Source organism: Halichoerus grypus, chromosome X, assembly GCF_964656455.1.
Source record: "Halichoerus grypus chromosome X, mHalGry1.hap1.1, whole genome shotgun sequence".
Lineage (NCBI taxonomy): Eukaryota > Metazoa > Chordata > Mammalia > Carnivora > Phocidae > Halichoerus > Halichoerus grypus.
In genome coordinates, this window is record NC_135727.1 from 19271822 (window position 1) to 19294852 (window position 23031).

A 23031-nucleotide genomic window follows, 5' to 3' on the forward strand; every position below is an offset into this window, starting at 1 on the left:
ACGAGGGAGTGAAAAGACGTCTAGCCGGCAAAGGGCAATGCTAGGATTACCCGATCCTGAAGCCCAAATTCCTGCTATCCTACTACCCTGCATTTGTTAGTCCTGAAAATACCCTAAAGTAAGTAACATAACAGTAAAATACTAAAATTAGTAATACCTAGGGTGAGGTTACAAAAAACCACATACAGTCATGCTGTGTTGGTAGGAATGTAAATTGGTATGATCTTTCTGAAGGACAATTTAGCAATGTTTACCAGAGAATTTTAAATGTAAGTACCCTTTTGTTTCAAAATCATGATTTCAATCACCGAGATATTGTAAGTGAAGAAAAGCAAGGTGCAGAATAGTGTGTATAGTAAGACTGCTTTTATAATAATTTTTTAAAAATACATATAGAAGATGGATTGATAGCTATGCTAGCATATAAATCCCATTTTCCCCCTGAAACACAAGAAGCTTTTAACAATAAATATCTTTGGAAAGAGTAACCCAGTTATTATTTTTGTGCCATTGGGAGATATTTGGGCTTTTAAAGTTTTGTTTTCCTCTCTCTGTTTGCTGATTTCTTTTAAAGTTTAAGTCTTTTATTTTTTTTTAAGATTTTATTTATTTATTTGACAGAGAGAGAGAACACAAGCGGGGGAGCAGAAGAGGGAGAGGGAGAAGCAGGCTGCCCCCTGAGCAAGGAGTCCGACTCGGGGCTCAGTCCATGACCCTGGGACCATGACCCGAGCCGAAGGCAGACACCCAACCAAATGAGCAACCCAAGTGCCCCAAAGTCTTTTAAATAAAAACCGAATAGCCAGCATTTACTGAGGGTTCGTCATGAGCAAGGGACTGAGCTAAACATCTTACATACACTACTTCATTATATTCTCATGTGAAATGGTTAGCTCCATTTTACAGACGAGGAGTTCGAGCCTTGGACAGGTGAAATCCCTGGCTTGAGGTGCCACAGCTAAGGATGTGGGCGAGCGGCCGGTTAAATGCCTGTCTGCCTCGGTTCCGAGCCCTTGGTGCTCAGCTGCCTGGCTGCGCTCTTCTAATTGGTTTTTATACTCTCATTGCCCAATAAAAGTAAGCTGGCGAACAACTGGAGTCTAATGAGATAATGTATGTGAAAATACTTTTCTAAGTATAGAGATGTTTGGGGAGGACAGAACAGGCAGCGGGAGTTGAACTTGGGCCGACCTGTCCACTGAGCCCCAGACAGTCAGGATATTGTTTTTTGAGGAAGTGATGATCAACATCTTTCTTCTCTTTCGCCTTTAAAAAACATTATAAAATGCTATTTATTCCCCCCTTCCCCCCATAACACCTGATCACTGTTGAAAAATTAAAAATGTTGTGGAGAACTGAAAGTCCTTTCATAATACCTCTCACCGATACTTCATGACCCGTTTCAGGTTTTAATGGCTATGGAACTATTTTTGCACACATTCCCACATATTTTACCTCGATGGGAGCAACTCTATATTTCTTCAGTATCTTGCTTTCTTTCAACCTTATCACATACCCTGACCTTCTTTTCATATCAGCACTTACAAATCTTTTCTCTTTTATTTTTATTTATTTTTAAAGATTTTATTTATTTTGAGAGAGAGAGAGAGACAGCGAGAGAGGGAACACAAGCAGGGGGAGTGGGAGAGGGAGAAGCAGGCTTCCCGCTGAGCAGGGAGCCCGATGCGATGCGGGGCTCGATCCCAGGACCCCGGGATCATGACCTGAGCCGAAGGCAGACGCTTAACGACTGAGCCACCCAGGCGCCCCAAATCTTCTCTCTTTTAAATACATAGCTGCATAGTATCCATTTTGCCAATGTATACACATACACACAAATTATTTTTTGAATTGTCTACTGAAGGACATTTAAGCTACTTCCAACTGTTTGCTTTCCTAACTGTAGCTGCAGCAATGAAGCCCACTCCCAAAAAGTTTAGAGGGAGCTTCAGATGGAGTGGGACATTTGTCAACTCTGTAGCTGATAAGGGTGACCCCTTAGGACTCTGTACTGGGGGTAGGGGCACGTTTAAAGAACTCTGTCCAAAACACTTTGGCCAACAGGATCAGAGATATGAGACTTGCCAACAGGTGGGACAACCTCAAAAAGGAGAGCTCCCTATTTGTGGTAGTTCAGTAATAGACCAGAGACTTGCTACTATTGCTCAACCCTGATTGCTGGATCAGAAGAGGAATTTCCAGACTCCGTTTCAAGCAGGGCTGGTGCAGGGCTGTGGATCCCACCAGACAGTCTGGAGACAGCTAGACAGGGAGATGGGCAGCAGAGCTCCAAATCAGGCAACAGCAAGTGTGGAAGGAGCAGTGACCTATGGGGGGAGACTCCTAACTCATAGACCAACCTCTTCCAGCAGAGGGCAGTGCCTCAGATATCAGGCGGGACTCAGGCCAGCTGGAGCCAGAGCTGGGGACTTCGCTGGACAGATTGCAGCAGCCCTGAGCCGAGGAGAAATTGAACTAAACTGTCCTTTGGATACTGTAAGTGACATTGGGGAATGCTCGTCAAAAGACACGGTGGGACTTCACACGACCGTGATTTGCCTGTTTTGTAATGTCTACCAGTTTGGGTTTGGTAATAAATCTCTTTTTATACAGCCTGGCTGTGAGGGCTTGCAACTAAGGGAATTTGGAATCAATTTAACTCGACTGGCCACCGAATTTCTCAGGTTTCTGGGTGCATGCTTGAATCAAAAAGGGCGTGACATGCCTAAAATATAACCTAGCCTTCTGGCCCTGGGGCTCTGTGGATCTGACACAAAGTATACAAATAGAAAGTTAGCGGAGGGAAAGATATGGAAGAAGTAACAATTTTATCTAAAAATAGAAACTTAGTGTTTAACACCAGTCTTTTCCTTTTGCATTTCAAGGACTATGAAGGATGACCGTTAAAACAAACTTTATCGTGGAAGAGCCAGCCATGCAAACTGCTGCGCGTGCAGCTAATGAAAGATTACAAGCAGTTAGTCTCGCAGGCCTAAACAGTTTCCAATCGACTCTTCCCTGAGTACTGCTTACCTTTCCTGCTGTGTAGTGGTTAGAATCAAATAGGGGCAAAGCTGAGTTACTGTAAGAGTCTGTTGCTACTCCTGTTGTTTTGGAGCCTTGTGATAAGAAAGGAAGGAGTGACTTTGGCATTTGCTGGTGGAGTCAAGCAGATTTGCCAGATGATAAAAGAACTGTGTGTGTTTAATTATTTGTCAGGCACGGCGATGTAAGACGCATCACAAACGAAATCAGAGCAACAGTCAAGTCTGAGGGTAGTTCGCACGCGTTTCGTAGAGAAACATCAAGTGTTAGAAACACCAGCGAGGAGAATATAAAGTTTCTTGGCTGCGTTACTTTCCTGGTCCCTTCTAGCCCAGGGATGTCGGGCGCTCTCCCGGAGGCCAGATGATTGCCGGCCGTCCCGCACCGGCCAACCAGCGCCGCGAGTCCCCGGGCCGCGGGCCGCGGGGACGCCGAGGGGCCTCGGCGGGTTTGGCGTGGGACTGTCAGCAGCAGCGGCTGCGGGCGGGGAAGGGGAGGCCGTCGGAGGTTCTCCGAGAGGCCCTCCGCCAAGGCCGCGGCCCCGACCCGAGACCGTCCCCTGCCGTCTCGCTCGGCAGGGCGCGGCCCCAGCGCCACCCGGCTCGCCCCGGAGAGGTGGGACTTTCCCCACCGGAAGTGATCCCGGCCAGTCTCGGGGAACTGGGGCACCTCAGCCAGTGTGTCAGGGAAACCCTTCCGGGTGCGTGCTGGGGGGGGAGGGGGGAGAAAAAAAAAAAGAGGTGGCTTCGCCCGGAGTGGCCGCCGCCGCCGCCGCCGCCGCCGGACGGCCCCCGCCCCTTCCCCCTCCGAGAGCAGCGGCGCTGGGGCGGCGGTGAGACGGAGGAGCGGGCCGCTGGCCATGGCCTTGGCGTGACGGAGCCTCCCGGGCGGCCGGGCGGGTGCGGACGGCGGGGTAAGCGGCGGCGGAGGCAGCCGGGTCCGGGCGGGAGCTGGCGGAGAGAGGGAGGGAGCGGGGAGCGGGCGGCGGCCGGGGGGGGGGGGGGCGGCGGGTAACGCGCCCCCCTCTCCCCCCCCCCCACAGGCCGGACGACGCCCGCGGGAGCCGCGGCCCAGAGACCCGCCCGGGCGGCAGTGACTGGAGCCGAGCCCACAGGCCTGGGCCGGCTCGGCGGCGCGAGCAGGAAGCGGGGTCCCTGGGCCCCTTTGTGTGAAGGGCGGGGGAGGGGTGCCGGGCCGCCCCTGGCCGCGGGGGCCCCCAGTTCTGCGGCCCCCACCGCTTCCCTCGGGGGCGCGGCGCGTCTCCCCACCCCGCCTCTCCGGGCTTGCCCTCCTCCCCACGCCCCCTGCCTGGGCTTCGGTTCCTATAGGAAGGGCATCACCATCTCATCCCCACCCACCCGACACTTGGCTCTTCCCCTCCCCCTCCCTTAACTTCCTCTTCTTCCCCCGTTGGGCCCTCTGCCTCTCCGCACTCTCCTCCCCAGTTCGCAGATTTCCGCCCACCTTCCGCCTCCCCGAGCCGCCGCGGCTAGCGGGGTGTTCTTTTCCCTCCCTCTGGTAGGAGTTGCTGAAGGTGAGACTCATGAGGGAATACAAGGTAGTGGTGTTAGGGAGCGGAGGGGTTGGCAAATCTGCCCTTACGGTGCAGTTTGTCACTGGGACTTTCATTGAGAAATATGACCCCACCATTGAAGATTTCTACCGCAAAGAGATCGAAGTGGACTCTTCCCCCTCCGTGCTGGAAATTCTGGACACCGCAGGAACTGAGCAGTTTGCCTCCATGAGAGATCTCTACATCAAAAACGGCCAAGGTTTCATCCTGGTTTATAGCCTGGTTAATCAACAGTCTTTCCAGGTAACCATACCGAGTCTTGTAATTTGTTAGAAGGGGGTGTGGTAATCCCACATTTACTTCTGGTGTGCTTGAACCGTGCCTTAATGACTATGTTTTGCTTCTGAAAGTTAGACATGGCGCATTTTTGAGGTTACTTCTGGCACGGAAAAGTATCGGGTTGTTTCTATAGAGTCTACAGTAACAACCGTCAACAAATATTTTAAAGTTATTTTTGAGTCAAAGGCAAGTGAGAACGAAATGGGGCAGTCTGTGTATATTTAGCTTGGAAGGGAACCTTCTGAAGTTGCTTGTTCGATTCAACAAGTATTGATTAATGTACTTACCAGAACAACATTTAACAGAGAATCTCAGGTAAATAGAGCACTTTGCAGAGGAAATTATTTGGAGCCGGTATCTGTAACTCCTCTGTGTCTGCTTTCCCCACCTCTTCCTCTGTGTTCTCTCACCCAAGTTCCTCAACCAGATTCATAAATCTTCGTGTTACAAGATGAAGAACTCAAGACCTGCCTTCTAGGCATTTTACTTACTTCGGGGCGTGTGAAGGAAAGTTACTAATTGAAAAGACTAGTACCTAGAATTAATAACCGACAGAAAGCTACAGTGACTCTCCTCTTCTGCAGTTGATCCAAGTTGTTTCTGATAACACCGACTATATTTATACAAAATATGTGGATCAGGGAACACCGGGCAAGTGCAAATTTCTAACCCTGGCTGGGTGGCCAAGCTGGAGGTGGTCCAGTGTCTTCCGAAAATCTGTCCTGTCCTTCACTGGGAGACCGACTGAAGGCTTAACATTATTTTAAGAGATGCAGTAAATGTTGCTATTTATTCCTTGAAAATAAATAACCTCATATTGACCCATTGTATTGACCTCCATTGATTTAGGAAATGGATAGTTTTTCTGCATTTAAAGGTATGTGCTTAATGTTGCTTGCTTAAGAGACATTAAGTGCTTCAGCGAATACAATGTGCTAATTCCACTCTTCTTAGTATTTAAATTACAGTGCTCTAGTGAAGTTTTCCAGTAACCACATATAGCAACTTCAGGATTTTTTTTTTTCTCTTTAAGATATAATAAGTATAGTGACCAAACTAAAGTACATTTTATGTGGGCTTGAATTCCAAAGCAATGATAGTATCATAAAAGCATTTTCCCCCAGAAAGTACCAAAGGTGCTATTTGACAGGCATTTTCTTTCTAAAGGATCCTTGAGAGATTTGTTATTCTATTAGCTGACTCTCTTGAGGCTGGAAGTCCTTTGAAGGGTTTTTCATATGATTTCCATTATATCTGCTTCTGTTACAGGCATAAATAGGGAGTGAAAAACTGCCATTATTTCAACGGAGACTTAAACTCTTTCAAGCCCAACTGTCATAAATTTGGTTTCTCATTTGAACTTGTGTTTCCATAAGGACACAGGGAAAAAGAGCTTAACCTAGAAGACCAAACTGATACATGATCAAACAAAATCGTTGCAAACATCAGATAATGATGGGTTCATAAATTTTCACAGTCCTCTGTTTTTCCTTCATCCCGCAAGCGAATGTTCCATTCACTGTTAACTGTTCAAATTAAACACGTTTGATATTTAAGTCAAACCTTTTAAGTTACGAAACATTTAAAAAATGGAAACTTAGTATTAAATCTATAAAATTGCCTTAAAGTGACCCTTCCTCCCCTCCCCCAAAGTTGATGCCACCTGAGAATCGCCAGGGCCCTTATCTTTTATCATTAATTGTAATTAGAAAAAATAATACACTTGGGAGAAAACTGACACTGTAAAACCTAACTAGGCAAAGGGAAGTATGACTGTCTTCCCGCCCAGACTGCTCCTCGGTGCATTTGTCCCTCCCAGGAGGTGCTCACTGTTAGATTAGTTTCTAGTGTATTTTAAGGTGTCTGATTTTACTGGGATGAAGGCCTACTATTAAATTTAAAATTAAACATTTAAGTGTATAAATCTGTTTTGAACTGGTCTTCGAGACATGACACGGTGTTTTTGTTCCCACCTGAAACACTTTCTCTCAGGCACTCTTGCTAAATGGCTAGGAATGCACGGATGCCGCAAGCCTGTGCTGGGATAACAGGTGTTTGCAGGAGTGCTGACAAGCTGGCAGGTTTAAGGAGATAGCCGAACATCCTCATATACAAATGGATTCACCAGAATTGGGAACTTACTTTTTAAATCGGTACAGACTAGGGGAAAGAAGTATGAGTCCTAAGGTTCATGTGCAGCCTACATTTTATATTCTTGACAGAAACCCAGCAGGTGGGATCTGTGGAAATGATCGAGTTCCTACTTGGGTGGAGAAAATGTTTATTTTCTCCATTTGGGTGTATGGTTTTCTTTTGGATTCAGCTTTCTGTACTCCCCGAGGGATGACTTCTTGTGATATTGTAATACTCCTGTTATGGTCATGCAAACAGCATATTTTTTTTCTCTTTGTGATTGTTTGAATAGGATATCAAGCCCATGAGAGATCAGATTGTCAGAGTGAAGAGATACGAAAAAGTCCCACTAATCCTAGTAGGAAATAAAGTGGATCTGGAACCAGAAAGAGAGGTTATGTCTTCAGAAGGCAGAGCCCTGGCTCAGGAATGGGGCTGCCCTTTCATGGAAACATCGGCAAAAAGTAAATCAATGGTGGATGAACTTTTTGCTGAGATCGTCAGGCAAATGAACTATTCGTCCCTGCCCGAGAAGCAAGATCAGTGTTGTACAACTTGCGTTGTCCAGTAAAAAAAAGAACCTCAATCATGGCCATACCGAGCAGGTTAGTTGTTGATGGAACCTCATGAGTCCTGAGAGTGTTTTGGTTTTGATCGAGTATAACAAAAAGCTGGTTAATATTAATACACGTTGTGCTACCTTCAGTTTCCTTGTTTGTTCTTAAAGTAATATTTCCCTTAGCACAAAATAGTCAACATTCAATGAAGAAAAAAAAAAAGATACGGATAAGCAAAAGGAAGGTAAGAAATTGCCTGTATTCCTGTCACTAAGATTTATTTTTAAAAGTGAATTATTGTTCTGCTTCATCGATAACATTACTTTGGGGTCGGGTGAGTTAAAGGATAATACACCTCTCCCCTGTTCTGGTGATTTCGCATCCAATAAAAATTTCAGAAGATGAATGGTTTTATGTTTTCTACACTTTTCTGTCCCGGGCTAGAGAGCTGCTGTAATTGAAATCATCAATTTACTAATCACCCAAGTGCTTGATTTAACAGGATGATTATTTAATCAAGTTCATCTGTACCTTGCACTTGAGGGACTTAAGTGACCTCTGATAATAACAAATTGTAGTGCCACAGCGTACCTTGACTTCGTTATGAATATATGGTCCAAATGAGAATCGGGGAAAATCATCTGTGATGTGTTAGAAGAGACACACCCAAGCCCAGGCAACATTTTTATTCGGTTTAGTAAATAATGGAGTTAATAAGAACAATAACAAAGCCTTCACACCTTCCATTGAGTTGAATGATAACTTCATAAAAGTTTTTTCAAATGAATGAGTTTTTTAAAAAGCAAGGTTATATAAGACTTATTGAGCATTTTAAGTGGGATTCTTTTTTCATATCATGATCTTTTAATCTAGATTATAATTGGGCAGATGGTCTCACTTAGACAGTAACCCTTACATAACAAGATAAAACAACCAATATCCTGGATGACTGCGAAACCACAGCAAATGGCAGACTAGCCTGACAATCTCAGGAATGGAATTGATTGTTTTGAGCCAAGACTGACCTCAAGTCTAGGAGGCAGTGTTGCAAATGGCAACAGGCATTTCAGATTGCAGTGATGATTCCTAATCAAAGGTCTGGCTTTATATGTGCTCCCTGGAGTAAAGACTAACAGTCCCTGATTTATCTTTTCGGACAAGATCTTCTGTCAGGGAGTGTCTGTCACCTTTGAAAATGAAGGATGACAACAGTGCTTTTATTCAAAATGCTTTCACGCGTCAGCTTTTTAGCACGCCAGAATATGATGAGAACGCATTTATTTTCTAATCCCTGGCTCCTACATCTGTTACGGCATCACTGTTGAGACCACACTCCAGCATACGTTTGGTTGATAGCGTCACCCTTGCAGTATAGTTTTTTGAAGCAGGAACAGGCGTGATGTAGATGATCCAGCGCCGTGTTCATGTTTCCCTAATCTCTTCACTTGTAAGCCAGCTTCAAGTTTGAACAAGTTCTGGGTGGTGATTGCATCTTTACCATTACTCTCTCTTTCTCTCTCTGACACTTTTAACTGGGGAAGTGACATAAATGTACATGTTTTAGTGTTGTCATCTTTATAAAAAATTAACCAGCTCCCACAAAATGTTCCCAGTTTTCTTTCCATCATTAATGTAGACAGCTACAGGAAGTAAACTGAATAAAATTCAGATTGGCAGATGGATAGCTTCCAAAGCGATTTTTAAATCTCTGAGTTCTCTCTGCATTTATTTCATTTTGCAGCTTGTGTGATCTAAATTACTTTTCATCCATTTGGTTACCTGTGGGATTGATTAAATAGAATTGCTTTATATCTCAAGCCAACTATGTTTATGTTTTTTTGTTAATGTACTAAAAATCAGAAAATATTAATACCAATAATTGCTCATTTCTTTATAGTAATAATAGGTCAAGCTGCCTGTGTAGTTTTTTCTTTGGTTTTCATTGTTGTAAGCAGAATACGCAGTGGAGGTGTGAGCATTGAAATAAAATAAGCAGCTGAATGTCTGCAAATATTAAAGGAAATTTCCTGACCGAGATCTTTTAGAACAAAGCACACTACACTTTTTCTTTTCTGACATCACATAAGATGGAATTGATGTGTATGGGAATCTATAACCTGAGGCCTGTAAAAGCTCGTGGTTGTGCTTGCTTACTATTTATCTACAAAAACAGGTGATGGATTCTGAATCCCGTAGCTTGAGCCACAGAGCTTCGAAGTCTGTCAGTCCCAGATCTAGACAAAACATCAAACTTTGACAAGTAAAGGTGATTTGAGAAATGCTTGTCTTTAATACTTAGAAGAGTACCTTTGTCCAAGTGAGAAATGATAAGATTCAGTAAGTCAGAAAACTGTTGGGATTGTAGTAAGTTGGTTGCCCTTAATCGAAAGGGGACATTTTAATGCTCTAAGAATCGCTTCTGATAATTGCTCACATTTATTTCTTAGCACCCTTCAATGTGGGTCACCGATCTCTTGCCCAACACCTGTTTATCTGCATGGCTTCCCAGGATCGTTGCTTCACCTCTCACCCTCCCACTGGCCGTAGTCTTAGTGTGAGTTTTGAAGCCCAGATTCTTTACGCGCTGTTTTCACGGCGGGTTTCCTTACTGACCCGAGGAGCCTGCCATCGAGGGCCTTGGCAGATTGCTTTCCTGCGCAGCAGCAGGATAATAGAAACCCAGGCCAGTGCTGCAGGCCTGGTTTGCTTTTACCAACTGTATCATAGCTCCTCTGTATATTGGTGGAAATAATTGACAATTGGCTCTTTTGGTATACTGTTGTGGAGACTGATGGGTGTTTTGTTAACCATCTCATAATACTATAAAAGAAGTAAATCACAGTGCTGTGGGCATTCAGGGAAAGGAGAGACCACGTCCAGTTAGAGCAGACTTCTCAATACTCTGGGCTCTTGGTTATGGGGATGAGCAGCGTCCCTGGCCCCTACTTCCTAGATAGATGTCAGCAGCAGTCTCCCGCCCCCTAGTTGTCACAAACAAGGATATCTCCAGACATTGCCTAATGGCTCCTAGGGGGCAAAACCACCCCTGGCTAAGAACCACTGACTTCGAGGAATTGGGGAACAGTAACATTTGAGTCCGGTCTTGAAGAATGGGTAGGCTGTGAAGGGGTGGGGGAGGGGTAGAGTTGATTTCCAAACAGAGGGAATGCCAAAAAGGAGCAAAATAATATCCCTAAATTAGTAGTCTCTTGGTTCCCTGAAAGGCAGGTGGGAAGTGCAGTAGTTATCCTTCAAATGTGACTGTTTGGTAAATACCCTTTTGACAAATAGAATTATTTAAAAGATTATTTCTCAAGGATTTCTGTATCTCAGTCCAGTATTGATGAAAGTTATAAAAAAAACAAACAAACCAACCTAGAATAAAAAAGGTGTTCTTCACTACAGTTTGAAGGGCTCCTGCAAGATTTTATCCTATTTTTCTCCGTGTATTATGGAACGGGTTCTCCCAACGAGAGTAAATGGTGCATAAGAGTACCAAACACCAGCAATCAAACTGAAAGAACAAAGATCATTATTTATGTCAGCCTCAGTTCATTATATATGTCAGCCTGAAGAAAAAGCGAGATTCTTGATTCAAGACCAGCACATCATTTCACGTGGCAGCAGAATGCCCGGGATGTTAACAAAGGCTCCTGAAAGGCTGAACCATCTATGAATGTCATTTTAGTCTAGCTGGCCTTACCATTTCTAAACACAGTGGAATTGATTAGCATTTTCAGGGTTTTTTTTTTTTTTTTTTAAATACGTGGAATCAGAATTGTTCCTAATCTTTTGTGCTCCGGCTTTTAATTAGATATGATGTGCCGAGGATTTAGCTAACGGAAAAGGGAAAATCATGAAAATTAAATCACATCGTGTACTTTAAAATGCTGGCATTTTCATATCCAAGTTAAATATTAATCCTATCAGTGAAACACTGGGGTGGAATTCTGTTGCAGAAGTTACAGTTTAGATACTTCTTTTTTTTTTCCCTTGCCCTATTTTGCATATCACCTTGAGTAGGGAAAATAGCTTATTTTAAATGCTCATTTGTCATCCAGTTCACATGGTGAGCCAAAATAGAGCCTGTGGCATGGCGGCCCTGGATGGAACAGGGGTATGCTTTAGGGGTAGTATGTACCGTAAAGATCTGCAATACCTGGGGTATAAAAGGGTCCTTTCTGCACCCGCCTAATTTTCCCAGACCTTCACTGACTCCCCCTCCCCCCCCTTCCTTGCCAAAAGATTCATGGTCTGGGACTGTTCAGAGTGAATAGGTGCCTAGTTAGACCTGCTCTGGGTGGGAGGTGTCTGTGATTAGAATCACTCTTTGTATATCTGTTCCCTCTTTAATTGCTTCCTTTTAACCTCAAGATTAGGCTTTTATTGCAGAATGAAATGCATATGAGCCATTCCGTTTTACTCCATTACCTCTCTGGCTTAGAATGAACCATCAGTAGAATTAACAAAAATTGCATCATAGAGTTGGAGAGTTGCCACCGAGGAAGTATTCTAGCCATACTACAGGAAAGATTCTCCTCATGGGATTACTTCTCAGTGGAATTCGAAAATCCAGAAGATAATATCACTAAGAAAAACTTAAGTCCTGTCAGCTGTTGGAAAAACTTACCCTACCAAAAACCATACTCCCAAATTCTTTTGATTAGCCACAGCTTTAGGAACATGGGATTCAGAAAAAGCGATTTAGAGTTGAGGGGAGCAGTACCCTACCTGGTCTGATTCGAAGCTAGCAGCTGGAATCTGATCATTGGGTTCATACTCTGCTTCTCAGTGGACATGGTCATACACACTTGAGATCTCAGAACTGAATTCATTAATTTAAATTTATGGAGATTATAGGTATAGGACAGAAGAAAAATAGTTTCTCTCTTTTTTTTTTCTTTTTTTTTGGACTTTGATTTTCTCTTTAATAAAATAGGAATAATATCTTCACTATATATATTTACCTGGTAAAATAAAAATGTAACAATTTATTTAATAGATGGAATTTTTAAAAAATTTTATTGTTATGTTCAGCACCATACATTACATCATTAGTTTTTGATGTAGTGTTCCATGATTCATTGTTTGTGCATAACACCCAGTGCTCCATGCAGAATGTGCTCTCTTTAATACCCATCACCAGGCTAACCCATCCTCCCACCCCCCTCCCCTCTAGAACCCTCAGTTTGTTTCTCAGAATCCATCGTCTCTCATGGTTCGTCTCCCCCTCCGATTCCCCCCCTTCATTCTTCCCCCTCCTGCTATCTTTTTTTTTTTTTAACATATATTGTATTATTTGTTTCAGAGGTACAGATCTGTGATTCAACAGTCTTGCACAATTCACAGCGCTCCCCATAGCACATATCCTTCCCAATGTCTATCACCCAGCCACCCCATCCCTCCCCCCCCCACTCCAGCAACCCTCAGTTTGTTTCCTGAGATTAAGAATTCCTCATATCAGTGAGGTCATATGATACATGTCTTTCTCTGATTGACTTATTTCGCTTATCCCTTCCTTTCTACCCCAGGTTTACCATAAACTTCTACGGTGCACATTCTCCTTACAGCAGAGTCCCACTTTCATTCCAAGATTCAATGCTGTAGTTTGAGTATTTAACTTGGATATGAAAATGCCAAGTAAAAAATGTAAAGGGAAATTCCTTTTTTAAAAAAATTCCTTTGGGGGCGCCTGGGTGGCTCAGTTGGTTAAGCGACTGCCTTCAGCTCAGGTCGTGATCCTGGAGTCCCGGGATCGAGTCCCACATCGGGCTCCCTGCTCAGCAGGGGGTCTGCTTCTCCCTCTGACCCTCTTCCCTCTCGTGCTCTCTGTCTCTCATTCTCTCTCAAATAAATAAATAAAAAATCTTTAAAAAAAAAAAAAAATTCCTTTGGTTAAATCTCCAGAATATCATATGTCTACAACTGGAAAAAATTAAAATTGATTATGTTTGCACATTTATATTTGCTAAAAAGAATGCTAATAAATACATTGTATTTAGAAATGGCGAATCCAGCTAAGCTAAAAAGACATTCATAAACTGCTAAGTGTTTCAGGAGCCTTTGTTAATATCCCAGGCATTCTGCTGCCACGTGAAATGATGTGCTAGTCTGGAATCAAGAATCTCCCTTTTCTTCATGCTGACAGAAATAATGATCTTCTTTTAGTTCTGTGTTTGGTACTCTCGGGTACCAACTTACCCCACTTGGGAGACCCTATTTCATCATTTCCTGAGCAGAAGGTTTGGACTGTGTGTGTGTGTGTGTGTGTGTGTGTGTGTGTGTACTCTTCCTTGACAAAATCTAATGAGAAAAAAGTGAAAAAGTGAAACCAGTTAAGCAAGATTTGGAGCAGAAGCTTCCAGAGTTGAGATTTGTTGGGTGTTTTACTGGAAACTTGATTGTTGAGGACAAGGATCACTTACTTGTGTTCTGTCTTACAAGCAGCAAGTTATACTTTTGCAATCTGTCTGGATGTGGTGTCCTGGGAGTTAAAAAGTATGAGTTTGACCAGCTGCCTTTAAAGCTTCTGGAATGTTTTTTAAATGAACGAGAGTTGTTAGTACACTGAAAATGTTGCTGTCAGAGTGTGGAGCAATAACATTTATATTTTGCATTCTGTGAAATTCTCATCTTGAGAGAGACTGTCCTTTTTGCTTAATGCAAGCTTTTGCTTCAGGATTTGTTACTGCAGAGAATCACAATTTATTACTCTTCTGAAAAAGAGCTGGTATTAATACTTTGTTTAATGGTATGCCTCCTCTTAATATTGTTGAGTCTGACCCAGGATTTATCTATGTCTCTTGATTTCACTGGAGTATTGTCATCCTGTGGAATGTGGACGGACCAAATGTTAAGCAGATTTTTAGAGGGTGAGAAATAATGCATCTATCACCTTTTATTTAATGTAGATTATGGTTGATAAGCTGGCTTGTATTCTTAGTGTTTATTTTGGCTAGAAACAAATGATTACTACTTCCTCAATTTGATTTCAGAGAATGCCCGAACTACTAAAACATCGTATGTTACAAGTCTTCACTATTGAAGAGACAGAAGCATATTTGAAAATCCCAAACCCTTTATGATTTATTTTTTAAAATGTGGATTAAAATTTACAGCAAACTAATTAATTTATATCAATTGAGGAAAGTCTAGTCTGAATTACTGAAAAGTCTTCACACTGAATTGCATATATATTGAAATACTGTTGTCTTCAAATAGGTATAAAAAAATCAAATGAGGCTAAAAAACATAAAGGCCCTCAGTCTGGATATCAGAGACATAATTCTGGTCTTCTAGAATTTATAACATGGTTGAGAAATGAAAAAATACCTGACATTTGCATAGTTTTTAAGGTACTTTCACACATTATGTGATATTTACCACAACCCTTGAGGAAAGAATTTTTATCTTTATTTTAATGATGAGGAAACTGGACTTGCTCAAACTTAAATAACCAGCATCCTAGTTAAAAATGTGATGCAAAAAAGGTTTAATTTTAATTGGAAAAAAACATTTTATAATTTCTAAGGAGGCAATTTCTTCTATTTTTCCTAATGTGTTTAGGTGGCGGAATTTCAATAATGAGCAGAAAGATATTCTTTAAAAGTAATCATTTTTATGATATAGCTGCTAATAAAGAGTTCTCTCAGGCTCTGTGGACACTAATAGAAGTGTAGCTGTCAAATGAAGTTAAAATTATGCATGTATAAATATTGGTAGAGCCTTTAGATGATCTTAAATTGGTTTTGCTTGGCATTCTTTCATAGTTGCTGTTCTACTCTTTGTTTCTGGCTTCATTTAACAACTTTTATCTTTGACATTAAAAAACAAATGTAGTAGTGATCCAGCACAGTTAAAGGACTTTGTGTCTCAATGATAGATTTTTTTTTCCCCTTGGTATTAATTAGAAGGGCAGAAGTCTGTCAATTGTGAGAGTGGAGCCTGAGAAACCTCGATCAGAGGAGAGGTCCCTGTGGTTGGGAGGGTGTCCAGAACCGGGCAGACCAGAATGGGGACCGGAAGCTACCGCTGTCACCTAGCATCCAACCCAAGTCAGGGTACTTAGTACGTGCTCAGTAGCTAGACCCTGATTGCATTACATTTTCTTACTTAAATTATCCCCCAAACCCTACATTTTGAAAAAGTTTCGCATACTGTCCAATTTGCTCATAATGAAGATGCATTTGATTCGAATGCCACTTCCCATTAAATGTATGAAGAAATCAGATTCAAAATAGAAGTACTGTCTGCTACTTTTGTACTGCAAAATCTTGTAAACCGGTAAGAACATGGTTAATATTGTATAAAGTATAAAACAAGTATGGAGTATAATAATGTATTTAAAAATAAACCAGAGTAGTTACATATACACAGTATATTATAATCTGTGCATCATTAGTGTTTCTAATTTTCATGGACTCTTTTTGATCACATAAAATTATTTTTTAATTTAAATTGATGGGGGACACAGTGAAATTCCACCTTAAGATAGTTCTTCTGGTGCCAGTTCCATGTGTATATAGATCTGTTGTCGGTGTTCTCATTTGAAACTGTAATCTATATTCCTATCTTTTTACGACATTTTCATCTTAATTGCAGATAAAACTCAGAGGAAATTTGCACAGATGCTGCTTTGGAGAACTTTACAACCTGGGTTGCAGAACTGAGCCTTGGTAAACCTGTCTCTATTACAGCATGTTGCCATACATCTAATTCAGTGCATAAGGTCCTTGGTCTTCAAGATCCATCGGCCTTAAACAGGAATGCTTAGCACGTTTACCATATGTTTAAAATCTGTTCTTTATCAATCAGTCCTTTTGTAGCTTTCTAAGTTCTTATCGATGGCTAATATGCAAGAATTAATTTTTAATATTTTAATTGATTTCTTTAATTAGTTTCTCAACTTGTATTTATTAAATACTCAAACTCAGTATTACCTACTCAATGCCTTTTAAAAGAAAGTTATAATGGAGAAAAAATTGAGCCTTAAACAAATGGTTACTTCTGTATATTACCTCGCACCAGTGCTTCATTCTATTTGTAAAATCTTTCTCCTTTAAATGATTGGTTAATACTTTGAGACTTTGTTTACGTGTGGCAGTGTTGTAAAAAGAAACTAAAGATCACGTTTTTACCCTGATGGATGGAATATCCCTTTTCTTCAAGTACAGTTTGTGATGTGTTTTTGTAATTAACATGTTCTGAATGTTCCAATTGATATTTGAAATTGACAGTAGAGCATTTAGCTGAAGAGTTAAGCGTTTGATTCCATTAGGTTTTCACATGTGTTAATCTCATTTACAGCATCGAATTGCAGCAGTAACATTTTCCTTTCTGTGAAGTTCTAAATTTAGTTATGACCTACTTAGCAATGCCTTTGAAAAGGGATATTGTATCCATGGTAAATTAATTGTATACCTAAACAGAGATCGCTCAGCTTTGCCTGTCAGGCTTGTAATTGACATCTAGTAGACTTCTGCACATGTAAAATTGAATTCAAATAAAATCATATACGCTTTCTAGTTCTTAATATTTGTCTTTCTGGATAATAGTTTAAAGCAATATTTGTTAAAGTTTTCTTGCACTATCACAGTTGCTTTTTAGTTATTTCTCAAGAAGCATGTTCGTAGTAGAGACAAAAATCTGTGTAACAGGAGAGGATAGCGCCAAGTCTCTGGGCTTTTTTGTTTGTTTGTTTTGGGGATTTTTTTTTTTTTTCCAAATGTGCTTCTAATAGCCATTGCCTTCCATGTTGTTTACCTAATCAGCACATTTTGTCTGAATACTTGAACATTTTAACAGTAATACAGGTATAGAAACAGAAAGGAAACTTATAGAGTAATCTTTTGGTTCAGTTTTAACATCTTGATAACAAGCGCTTTTTCTAGCAACAACTTAAAAATTTTGTAAGTTTGACAGTATTTTCTCGTTGGGTTTTTATTTGGTTTTAGTTGCGTGCTTTTAATTTGCAGAAGTTAGTAACTGCAGCTCACCTACTGCACCAAAGTTCTCGATTTTAGGAGCCCAGCTTTAGTCATTTGAACATGCTTCTAAATAAAACAAAACAAAAAACCAAAACTATACTTTTGATCTATAATAATAGCTCAATAACTTTGTCAAGGAAAGCTCTAATATATGCAGTGATGGTTTATGGAAGGGTGTGGCAATTTTAAATTTATATTGTGTGTGATGTTCAAATAAAGTGACATCTACATTCATGTGATTTATTGGTCAGCATGACCATTAATTATTACGTAGAAATTGATTAAACTTTGATTTCCTTTTTTAAAATCGTGTTGCATTTGATTCCTGATCAGATTCCCTCAAAGTGAACCCTTGATCTGAGATTTTGGAGTTTATGGTGAGGTTGTAGGGTGGAGGCAGTTGAAACATTGTTCCTTATTTATAAACCACTTGAAATGAATACCTAATTTAAGTTTGCACTTTAATACCAAACTTAAAAACCAAACACTCAGTACAGAGTAGGTTAAGTGGTCATGGTTCATCTTTATTAGCTGTGTGAAATTCTAAAGGAATCAAATAATTCATGATGATTTAAAATTTTTCTGCAGATGACTTTTTTTATATGCAGTGTTTCTTTCCTATGGATAGTCCCCTGCCCTCCCTCCCCCACCCCCAGCATTGATCTCAGCAGCAAATTTAACTTGAATTCACTTAGGATCACAGGAATCAGGGGAAAGTGATTTTAAAGGTGGTTTCTCCAGCACATTTTAAGAAAAGGGACCAAAAGTTATTTTAGCCTCCTCAATAGATTGCATGTCAAGTTGCTTATTAGGATAATAAATTAATATTAAATGCAATATATGTCTTGTCTTTACTATGGCATCTGTTTAGGAGTTGTTCAAATCACTGCAGTAGGGCTCTGCAAATAAAATCATGTAACCTGTTAATGGATCTAATGTACTGTAACTTTATCAATGAAAGGTAAAAATCTCAACAAGTACAAACATTGAACAATGACCTATAAAGATTTGTAAAAGTAAAATTTTTCCAATAGATTTCATTCTTGTCATTTTGTAAGATGACCCTGCAGTCCACCTGTTTGTAACTTTTTTAATAAAATAGACATCTGTATTACCAAGGTTGGTTTCTTGAATTTTTTGGTATGTTACTAATTCTAGATTTGCTAACTTGTAAATCTTTCTCCTAACTGACGCCCGTTGCTTTTATCAAAATGATTGTGTTGTATTGTAGTACATATTGAAAGAAACGTTCACTTGTGTCCTTAGTCACCATTCTGGCATATGTGGGGGGGAAACTAACCCATATCCTAAAATGTAATATTTAATCAATTGAATCACTTCCAAATAAATTAGAAGTTAGAACTAATGGGTGGAAAAGAATAATATATGACTTGTCACATTTGGAGAAAGTGGTCCAACGACAAATCTGTTGGCTGGCATCATCCATGTATAGGAGATTTCAGACAGTATTAAGCAATATAATTAAATTTTGAACTACCAAATGAATTAAGAACAACACAATCGAGTTATCACTTTGTTCTATCCAGTGGAAGGCTTTGCCAGTCCCTTTAGCTCACTGCCTAACTCAATATTTTTAAGTTGTTGAACTAACCGCCATGTTTTTTAGACAGGTCTTTCTGTCCGAACGTATATGGACTGGATTTTTTTTTTTAATTTGTAAAAATGGGCAGGTTTATATACCTATGTCATAACACATAGAAAGTATCTTACTGTTTATTACCACTGATGGTTGTTGGGCTCCACACACCTCATGTATGCTGTACTAGATGTGGTCCTTGACGTTGAAAAACTCTTTTCTACAATGAAGGCGCTCATGATTTCAAGGCCCTCCTTGTTTTCTCCTCACTGAAGTACTATCCTTTCATCGCTCAAGGTTAACGTTTTGAACCAAATGAATAACAGAGATGATGAGAGGATGGACTCGGGTAAGAGCTAAGTGGTTCTAGCCCGATGAGCCAAGTGCGTGCTGGATATCAATCAGGAAGCTACTCCGGGTAACCTACAGCTACAGCTGGGTCACTCTTACCTCTTACCCCTCCCTACCCTCTTCATGTTGTTTCTTAGGCACAGGGAAGTTTCATCCGGTCTTCACACGCCTCCAGGATATATATAGCAGCTTGGGATCGAGATCCAAAGCTGTAAGACATCTCGTTCAGATTCAAAGCAGGGGCGGTTTTTCAGATAGGCTCCTGTTTTCACCTCTATCTATCTCATTTGAGCCAGACTGCTATCTGGTGTTTAGGATTTTATTGTCCCCATTTTGTTGTTGATGAAACCAAGGCTCAGGAAAGTTGTGCCTTAAGATCATAAAGGCAAGGTCAAATTAAAATGTTGAGGAATTTTCTTTGGGGCAAGTTTTAAAATTATCATTGGGTAGAGTCAAATGGGTGCTATTAAAATTCTAGAGCTCACGGAAACAAGATAAGACACAGCAAGAAATAACTGAAGTCATTGTGACAGTCCATATGTAACAAAATACTGTGGGTCCTATTTAAAGGTAATGTGTTTGTTAAACTGCTAAGAGTTTATGTAAGACATAAGCTATTTTCATTATGGCTATTTTTCTTTTGGAAAGGCAATGTCTTAAATCAGGATTTGGCAGCCTTTGGCCGACAGGCAGAATCCAGCCCAGTTAGCAATGCCAAAAGAACTGTAGTTAGATTTAGCAGCTGTATCCTGGATCCATTGCAGAGCTCAGCTGTACCCTTTCTCTATCTAAACTTAGAGTGTGAATGGAGGCCCAGAAGTGCAGCTGATCCCAGACACATCCTTTATCAGCAGAGACCTGCTGCTGTGCTTACAGGCATCATTCTATGGACCAGGCCATCCCACTCCCAAACGCAGTGGTCCTGCCCTGTATTACAGTTCATGAGTCTTCTACAGACTGTGAGCTCCTTCGAGATGGAGCTTTGCCTAAGTCACTTCATCCTCAGTGCTTTCCTCCGGTGCATTATAGGTGCTCAGTAAGTATTTTGTGAAATTATAGTCTCAGAATCAGTATGGCAGATGGGTGTTCAGTCTTGAGAAAACCCTGGCTTTGCCATCTCTTACTGGTCTTCATTTATAGCAGGTAGCATGAGAAATGTGTTTTCTCCCCCTATTTTCCTTCATCCTCCACAGCACAAAGGGTTTTTGTTCACTTGTTTTGCTTTCTGTTTTTGTTTACAATTGAAGTAGTTGTTTCTAAACTCACTTCCAAGAGAAACGTATACCATGGAGCGATGGTCCATACAGGCATGCAGTAAATATGGACTGAAGGGCCTTGAATCTAAGATTAAGTCCTACAAGACTCTAGCGAGAAGAGTATAATCAAGAGAGAGTATTTGCTGCCCTTGCCTGAATTTCCTCTCCCCAGTAGATTCCAAAGCTGACCCAGACCTGCCCCAGCCAAGTTCTTAGGCAAGTCAGGGAAATGCTCATATTGAGTATGAGCAAAAACCTCCCCAATGTTTCCCCTTTAATGAGGCCATAATTTCTATTCTCACTGCAAAACCTCGGGTAATTCCCCACCCGCACCCCTACGGCCATGCTCTCCGCCTTTCCTTTACCCTGGTCCCCATTGCCTCAGTGTGCCTAAGCACCAACTTCCGCCACAGGAAACTAAACTCCTACCCTTCCCCCTCCCTTCTCTATGAATCTTGATAGTTTGGTGAGTAATTAACTCATGGAAGTAAGATTTCTTTTACTCTGGTGCCCCCCTACTCCAACACTCGGTCTCCAAATCCTTTCACCAATAGTTGGAGACATTGTCAGGTTGGCCTTAAACCAGCGGAAGATTATATTCAAAATAGCGGTTCCCTGTATGTGCTTCAATGTCAGTGACCTGTGCAGTCTGCCATGTAACCAGAGACTCGAAGATGCCCCAGGAAGCCCTCCAGGAATTGGCTCCTGAGGCTCTGGCTACTTTTACTTCATGCTGTAAGCCCCAGGGAATGCCGGGACTTAGTAGTTTGACGCTCCTACCAGCTGCTGTAAGCTTTAAAATCTGGAGGGGGGGATGCCGGGGGAAGGAGAGGGACTTAAGCCCACACTAAACTTTCGTTGGGGCTTGGAAATAGGTATTAAATCTACAGTTGAGAAATGGAAGGATCCCTGAGGGTTCTGACCCTTCAGTAAATCCGAGTTTGGAGGTTCATTGTTCCTCTGTTGAAGAGGGAGCCCCACGAAGCCCTGACACCAGTAGACGTAGTTGTCTCTGCTTTCCTGCCGTTCCTCTTTCGGACACCTATATGGCTATTCTTAGGAAAATCCCAGCTGAACTTTAGACACTATGCCATGCCCCAAGATATCCCTACAAGTATTTCTGGTCTTTCACTCGGGCCCCAAGATATACAGAAGCAAATAGGAGGGGTGGACATTTAAATGGCAGATGTGAGGGGGCGCCTGGGTGGCTCAGTCAGTTGAGCATCTGCCTTCAGCTCCGGTCATGATCCCGGGGCCCTGGGATCGAGCCCCACATCGGGCTCCCTGCTCAGCGGGGAGTCTGCTTCTCCCTCTCCGTCTGCCCCTCCCCCGTTTGAGCTCACTCTGTCCCCCACCCTCTCGCTAAATAAATAAATAAATAAATAAATAAATCTTTAAGAAAAACCTAAATGGCAGACATCAGGCTTTCTCCCTGCTTCACTGCCAGTTTAGTGTATGGCAGGTGCATGGACATTGAAGCCTTGCTCTCTAACCTAAGAGGAGTCCGCACTACAGGCCTTTGGCACATCAGCTGGCTAAAAAGAATAGTTACGATGACCTAGGCATGGAAATCTGGCCCAAAACAGAGTGATTTCCCCTTGACAGTAAATAGTCGCTTGGTGAGGATAACTATTCCAGACAAAAAAGGGACAAGATCGGTTCCTTCATTTAACTTCACTTAACCGCCCTTCCATGTGTGTCCCAGGCCCCGCCCCGCGGGCTGAGTCTGTCCGAGGAAGGGGCTGCGGCCTTCACGACCGGTGCGGCTCGTGCTCCGGCGCGGGAGACAGCTTGCAAGCAATCATCACGACACAATGCGACATCTGCTATAATAGCAGCAGGACCAGATGCCAGGGAGCCCAGAGAAGTGAAGGGATTTGTTCTCCCTGGAAGGGTCAAGGGAAGGTCAAAGGAACTTGCCTCGTGAGTTGATTCTTGAAGACCGAGGAGAAAATTTGCCACAAGGGCGGTTCAGGTAGACTCTGAGGGAGGAGGGGGAGCAGGGGCGCGGAGCCCCGGATGTGCCTGGCAGGCCCGGAGACCTTGTGACAGCAACGAGAGCCGAAGGGGCCTCTGGACTCAGAGTGGGCAGGAGGCTTGGGGGATGAGGCTGGAATGGGAAGGCCTAGCCCGTCGCTCGGACAACGGTGGGAGGACTTTTCCTGGCAGCGAGGGGCAGGATGCAGCGGGAGGATGGCAGGAACACAGAGGGGTCTTAGAAAGATCCCCAAGTAGAAGATAAATGGCAGGGGAT

General features: G+C 42.0%; 1 protein-coding gene across 3 annotated transcripts; it reads left to right on the forward strand.

Moving 5' to 3' along the window:
- Positions 1 to 2397: 2397 nt before the first annotated feature.
- On the forward strand, positions 2398 to 18691 carry RAP2C (RAP2C, member of RAS oncogene family). Of its 3 annotated transcripts, XM_078064951.1 has the most exons (5): positions 3764 to 3958; positions 4088 to 4579; positions 4701 to 4861; positions 7323 to 7635; positions 16189 to 18691. In XM_078064951.1, exons 3-4 carry the CDS (start codon positions 4787 to 4789, stop codon positions 7599 to 7601), a joined length of 354 nt encoding a protein of 117 aa, XP_077921077.1. In that variant the 5' UTR covers positions 3764 to 3958; positions 4088 to 4579; positions 4701 to 4786; the 3' UTR covers positions 7602 to 7635; positions 16189 to 18691. The 3 variants fall into 3 exon arrangements, with proteins under 3 accessions (XP_077921076.1, XP_077921075.1, XP_077921077.1); XM_078064950.1 differs by lacking the exon at positions 3764 to 3958 and adding an exon at positions 2398 to 2496 and having other exon boundaries at positions 4088 to 4861; XM_078064949.1 differs by having other exon boundaries at positions 3761 to 3958; positions 4088 to 4861.
- Positions 18692 to 23031: the final 4340 nt, after the last annotated feature.

What these genes read in the sequence shown, in the direction of transcription:
- RAP2C (XM_078064950.1), top strand. Translation starts at nt 4,589, where the DNA reads ATGAGGGAATACAAGGTAGTGGTGTTAGGGAGCGGAGGGGTTGGCAAA. An exon ending in TTAATCAACAGTCTTTCCAG is followed by an intron (nt 4,862 to 7,322) that starts GTAACCATACCG and finishes TTGTTTGAATAG; the next exon opens with GATATCAAGCCCATGAGAGA.